The sequence below is a fragment of the Eriocheir sinensis genome, chromosome 69 (assembly GCF_024679095.1).
Source record: "Eriocheir sinensis breed Jianghai 21 chromosome 69, ASM2467909v1, whole genome shotgun sequence".
Lineage (NCBI taxonomy): Eukaryota > Metazoa > Arthropoda > Malacostraca > Decapoda > Varunidae > Eriocheir > Eriocheir sinensis.
The window spans coordinates 8,029,274-8,035,821 of record NC_066577.1 but is presented as its reverse complement, the minus strand read 5'-3'; the positions used below and the strand labels follow the sequence as shown (position 1 = coordinate 8,035,821).

The 6,548-nt window shown below is 40.1% G+C and overlaps 1 protein-coding gene across 1 annotated transcript in view; it reads right to left on the bottom strand.

The window, feature by feature from the left end:
- Window positions 1-6,253, bottom strand: part of LOC126988345 (BTB/POZ domain-containing protein 7-like) — an 18,452-nt gene extending 12,199 nt beyond the window's left edge. The window contains exons 1-2 of the mRNA XM_050846404.1: window positions 6,170-6,253; window positions 65-145 (exon numbers count right to left, since the gene is read on the bottom strand). Of these exons, the coding sequence (XP_050702361.1) occupies window positions 65-135 (71 nt within the window). The 5' untranslated portion in view covers window positions 136-145; window positions 6,170-6,253. The remainder of the gene's footprint in view (window positions 1-64; window positions 146-6,169) is intronic.
- Between the last annotated feature and the right edge of the window lie 295 nt (window positions 6,254-6,548).

Sequence of the window (6,548 nt, the reverse complement as noted above, 5' to 3'; positions counted from 1 at the left end):
AGTGTGCACTTAAACAGCTCTCCCTTACTTATGAAAGATTATAAGTGTCTCGGAGGCTACTTACGCACTAAAGATGGCTTGCGGACCAACACCAACTTCAGCCTGGCAGGAAGCATTCACCCCCATCCTCTTCATACAAGGTCACCTGCAAGGGAAGAGGGTGACGATAATGGGGGATGTGAGGTAATGGGGTAATGGGGTAAGTTGGGTAATTGGGGTGAAGCTGGCAATAGTGATCCGGGCACAGTGCCGGGTATGAAGGGCACAAAGCCGCGATTAAGGAAAAGTGTGTCAAGTAGAAGGAAAGAGGAGGGAGAGGAGGAGGAGGAGGAGGAGGAGGAAGGCCTAGGAAGAAGAAGAAGAAGAAGAGGGAGTGATTGGGGTATACATAATTGTGTGTTTCAAATAGGTGTTATTAATGGGTGTAATCAATGGGATCAATCATGGGATATATATAATTATGTTGATGGGATAGACGAATGTAATTATGGGACTAAATATTAATAGGTATAACCAATATATATAATTGTATGTTTCAAATAGGTGTTATTAATGGGTGTAATCAATGGGATCAATCATGGGATATATATAATTATGTTAATGGGATAGACGAATGTAATTATGGGACTATATATTAATAGGTCTAACTAATATATATAATTGCATGACTCTGAAATAGGTGTTATTAATGGGTGTAATCAATGGGATCAATTATGGGATATGATGGTGATGGGATAATGGGGATTTTAATAATAGGTGTGGAAAGAATGATAGGTCTAAATAATAGGTATAAATAATAGATATAATTAGTGTAACTCTAAATAATAGATGTAAACAAATGTATCTATATATGGTACTGTATAAATGTATGTAAATAAGATAGAAATATACATATAAAACCCCATTTCTTCCTATTTCTAAGCCATATCCACATTTTTAACCCATTTCCACCCATTTCTAGTCAATTTCCACCCATTTCCACCCATTTCCAGTCAATTTCCACCCATTTCCACCCATTTCCAGTCAATTTCCACCCATTTCTTCCTATTTCTAAGCCATTTCCACCCATTTCTTCCTATTTCTAAGCCATTCCCACCCATTTCTTCCTATTTCTAAGCCATTTCCACCCATTTCTAAGCCATTCCCACCCATTTCTTCCTATTTCTAAGCCATTCCCACCCATTTCTTCCTATTTCTAAGCCATATCCACCCATTTCTTCCTATTTCTAAGCCATTCCCACCCATTTCTTCCTATTTCTAAGCCATATCCACCCATTTCTTCCTATTTCTAAGCCATTCCCACCCATTTCTTCCTATTTCTAAGCCATTTCCACCCATTTCTTCCTATTTCTAAGCCATTCCCACCCATTTCTTCCTATTTCTAAGCCATTTCCACCCATTTCTTCCTATTTCTAAGCCATATCCACCCATTTCTTCCTATTTCTAAGCCATTCCCACCCATTTCTTCCTATTTCTAAGCCATATCCACCCATTTCTTCCTATTTCTAAGCCATTTCCACCCATTTCTTCCTATTTCTAAGCCATTTCCACCCATTTCTTCCTATTTCTAAGCCATTTCCACCCATTTCTTCCTATTTCTAAGCCATTACCACCCATTTCTAAGCCATTCCCACCCATTTCTAAGCCATTCCACCATTCCCACCCATTTCTAAGCCATTCCACCCATTTCTTCCTATTTCTAAGCCATTCCCCATTTCTAAGCCATTCCCACCCATTTCTAAGCCATTCCCACCCATTTCTTCCTATTTCAAAGCCATTGCCACCCATTTCTAAGCCATTACCACCCATTTCTTCCTATTTCTAAGCCATTCCCACCCATTTCTTCCTATTTCTAAGCCATATCCACCCATTTCTTCCTATTTCTAAGCCATTTCCACCCATTTCTTCCTATTTCTAAGCCATTTCCACCCATTTCTTCCTATTTCTAAGCCATTCCCACCCATTTCTTCCTATTTCTAAGCCATTCCCACCCATTTCTAAGCCATTTCCACCCATTTCTAAGCCATTCCCACCCATTTCTTCCTATTTCTAAGCCATTTCCACCCATTTCTAAGCCATTCCCACCCATTTCTTCCTATTTCTAAGCCATTCCCACCCATTTCTAAGCCATTCCCACCCATTTCTAAGCCATTCCCACCCATTCCCACCCATTTCTAAGCCATTCCCACCCATTTCTAAGCCATTCCCACCCATTTCTAAGCCATTCCCACCCATTTCTAAGCCATTCCCACCCATTTCTTCCTATTTCTAAGCCATATTCACCCATTTCTTCCCATTTCTAAGCCATTTCCACATTTTTAACCCATTTCCACCCATTTCTAGTCACTTTCCAACCATTACTTGCCATTTCTAACCCATTTCCACATTTATAAACCCATTTCCACCCATTTCAGTCAATTTCCAACTATTTCTTCCCATTTCCAGTCAATTTCCACCCATTTCTTCCCATTTCCAGCCAATTTCAACCCATTTCTTCCCATTTCCAGTCAATTTCAACCCATTTCTTCCCATTTCCAGTCAATTTCAACCCATTTCTTCCCATTTCCAGTCAATTTCAACCCATTTCTTCCCATTTCCAGTCAATTTCAACCCATTTCTTCCCATTTCCAGTCAATTTCAACCCATTTCTTCCCATTTCCAGTCAATTTCAACCCATTTCTTCCCATTTCCAGTCAATTTCAACCTATTTCTACCCATTTCTATTCAATTTCCACCCATTTCTTCCCATTTCCAGTCAATTTCAACCCATTTCTTCCCATTTCCAGTCAATTTCAACCCATTTCTTCCCATTTCCAGTCAATTTCAACCCATTTCTTCCCATTTCCAGTCAATTTCAACCTATTTCTTCCCATTTCCAGTCAATTTCAACCTATTTCTTCCCATTTCCAGTCAATTTCAACCCATTTCCACCCAATTCCAGTCAATTTCAACCCATTTCTTCCCATTTCCAGTCAATTTTCACCCATTTCTACCCATTTCCAGTCAATTTCAACCTATTTCTTCCCATTTCCAGTCAATTTCAACCTATTTCTACCCATTTCCATTCAATTCCCACCCATTTCTTCCCATTTCCAGTCAATTTCAACCTATTTCTTCCCATTTCCAGTCAATTTCAACCCATTTCTTCCCATTTCCAGTCAATTTCAACCCATTTCTTCCCATTTCCAGTCAATTTCAACCCATTTCTTCCCATTTCCAGTCAATTTCCACCCATTTCTTCCCATTTCCAGTCAATTTCAACCTATTTTTTCCCATTTCCAGTCAATTTCCACCCATTTCTTCCCATTTCCAGTCAATTTCAACCCATTTCCACCCAATTCCAGTCAATATCCACCCATTTCTTCCCATTTCCACCCATTTCCAGTCAATATCCACCAATTTCTATTCAATTTCCATCCATTTCCACCCATTTCTAGTATATTTACACCCATTTCTTCCCATCTCCACCCATTTTCAGTCAATTTACACCCATTTCCAGTCAATTTACACCCATTTCTTCCCATTTCCAACCAATTTCCTATATAAACACCCCATTTCAATCAATTCTAACCTATTTCCACTCACTGCAACCCCATTTCCACACATTTCCTATTTAAACATAACATCTATACCTATCACAAGCCTATTTCCACTAGGATTAAGCCCCATTTCCTACACATTTCCTACAATAATATTACAATTCAACCATTTCTAACCATTTCCACTGACTGCAACCCCATTTCCAACCATGTCCTATAGAAAACATTAAATTTTCACCCATATAAAACCCTATTTCCATTAGTTTTAACCCCATTTCCCACATAGCCATCATACTCCAGTGCGTTTCAACCCCCTTACCATCCATGTCCTATACAAACATTACATTTCCATTTATCATAAGCCCATATCCATTAATTTTAAGCCCATTTCCTACATAAAAACCCATTTCCAGTCATTTTAACCCATGTCCAATCATTCCAAACACATTTCTACCCATTTCCTAATTATACAACCCATTTCCATCCATTTTGACCCATTTCCAGTCACTCCAAACCCATTTCCACACATTTCCAATATATACTACATTTCCACACAATAAAAACCCCATTTCCACTATATTAAACCCAATTTCCCATACAAACACCCCATTTCCATCCACTTTGACCCATTTCCACCCATTTCCAATTATAAACAATACATTTCCAACCATTAAAACTGCATTTCCAGTATTTTTAGCCCAATTTCCTCTATAAACACCCCATTTCCATCCATTCTGACCCATTTCCAGTCACCCCAAACCCATTTCCACCCATTTCCAATCTATGCAATACATTTCCAAATATTAAAGCCCCATTTCCAGTATACTAACCCCAATTTCCCATATAAAAAACCTATTTCCATCCATTTAAACCCATTTCCAGTCACTCAAAACCCATTTCCAACCATTTCCAATTTATACAATACATTTCCAACCATTAAAACCTTATTTCCATGATATATAAGCCTATTTCCTACTTAAAAAAAATATATTTCCAGTAACTATAACCCTTTTCAACTTGCTCCAAACCCCATTCCCATTATTCTAAACACCATTTCCTACACAAACATGGCAATTCAACCCCTTCTAACCTATTTCCACTCACTGCAGACCCATTTCCACCCATTTCCAATTTGAACATTACATTAGAAGCCCATTTCAATTTATGTTAACCCCATTTCCAATATACACAGCCCATTTCCACCCTATTATAGCCATTTTTTAACCATTTCCACTCACTGCGAACCATTTCCACCCATTTCCAATTTGAACATTACATTAGAAGCCCATTTCAATTTATGTTAACCCCATTTCCAATATACACAAAACATTTCCACCCTATTATAGCCATTTTTTAACCATTTCCACTCACTGTGAACCATTCCCACCCATTTCCTATTTGAACATTACATTAGAAGCCAATTTCCATTCATATTAACCCCATTTCCAATATACACAACCCATTTCCACCCTATTATAGCCATTTTTTAACCATTTCCACTCACTGCGAACCATTTCCATCCATTTCCTAATTGAACATTACATTAGAAGCCAATTTCCATTCATATTAACCCCATTTCCAATCTACATAGCCAATTTCCACCCTATTATAGCCCTTTTTTAACCATTTCCACATATTTCCTACAGTCACCCATGTCCATATATATAAAACTCTATGGGGGGGGGGGGTCTGGTTGACAGGTTGAGATATGACTGACAAGTTCCTATTTAGTCCAATTTTCACCCATTTCCAGACCCCATAGCCACCCCATTACCCATAAGGCGAATAAATGGCTCCTTATAGCATAGCCTGGGCCCCATTTCCCCAACCCCAACCCTTGGGAAATGGGGAAAAATGGGGAAAATGTGAAGGAGTTTGACATTTCTACACGACTGGGTTAGGAAGGGAGGTATGCAGAAATGGTGTTATTTTCCCCAACTTTCCCCATTTCCCGCCCATTTAAACACCCATACACCCCATGGATAGATATATGGGGCCTTATAGCATAGCCCAGGCCCCATTTCCTCAACCCCAACCCTCGGGAAATGGGGAAAAATTGGGAAAATGTGAAGGAGTTTGACATTTCTACACGACTGGGTTAGGAAGGGAGGGATACAGAAATGGTGTTATTTTCCCAATTTTTCCCATTTCCCGCCCATTTAAACACCCATACACCCCATGGATACATAAATGGGGCCTTATAGCATAGCCCGGGCCCCATTTCCTCAACCCCAACCCTCGGGAAATGGGGAAAAATTGGGAAAATGTGAAGGAGTTTGACATTTCTACACGACTGGGTTAGGATGGGAGGGATGCAGGAATGGTGTTATTTTCCCGAATTTTCCCCATTTCCAGACCCCATAGCCACCCCATTATCCATTAGACAGATAAATGGGTCCTTATAGCATAGCCTGGGCCCTATTTCCCCAACCCCAACCCTCGGGAAATGGGGAAAAATTGGGAAAATATGAAGGAGTTTGACGTTTCTACCCCAGTGGCTCAGGGAGAGAGGCGGACATTAATCGCTCTTTTTGACGTTATTTCCACGCCCACGCCGCGCCCACGCCTCCAGCCCACGCCCAGGAGGTCGAGGCGTGGGCGTGCGGGCGTGTGGGCGTGTGGAGACTCACCCAGCCGAGCAAAAGCACTTTAAAAACGAGAATGGAGCGGCCATGTTTTCTCTCTCACAACAAATATTCAATACTGCGTCCGAATCCGTGGCCAGCGTCTTCCTTGGGGTGTTTGACGGTGTTTGGACGTGTTTGGAAGTGTGTTTGGGGGTTTGAAGGCGATTTGGGTTGATTTTGGTTGTTTTGGGCGTGTTTGGAAATGTGTTTGAGTGATTTTGGGGGTGATTTCAGTGTTTTAAGGTGTTTTTTCGGTGTTTGGAAGGGTGATTCGGTGTTTATATGTGATTTTTGGGTGTTTTTTAATATTTTCTCGTTTTTCTGCGTGTTTGGAAATGTGTTTGGGGGATTTTGGTTGATTTTTGGTGTTTTTTCTGTGATT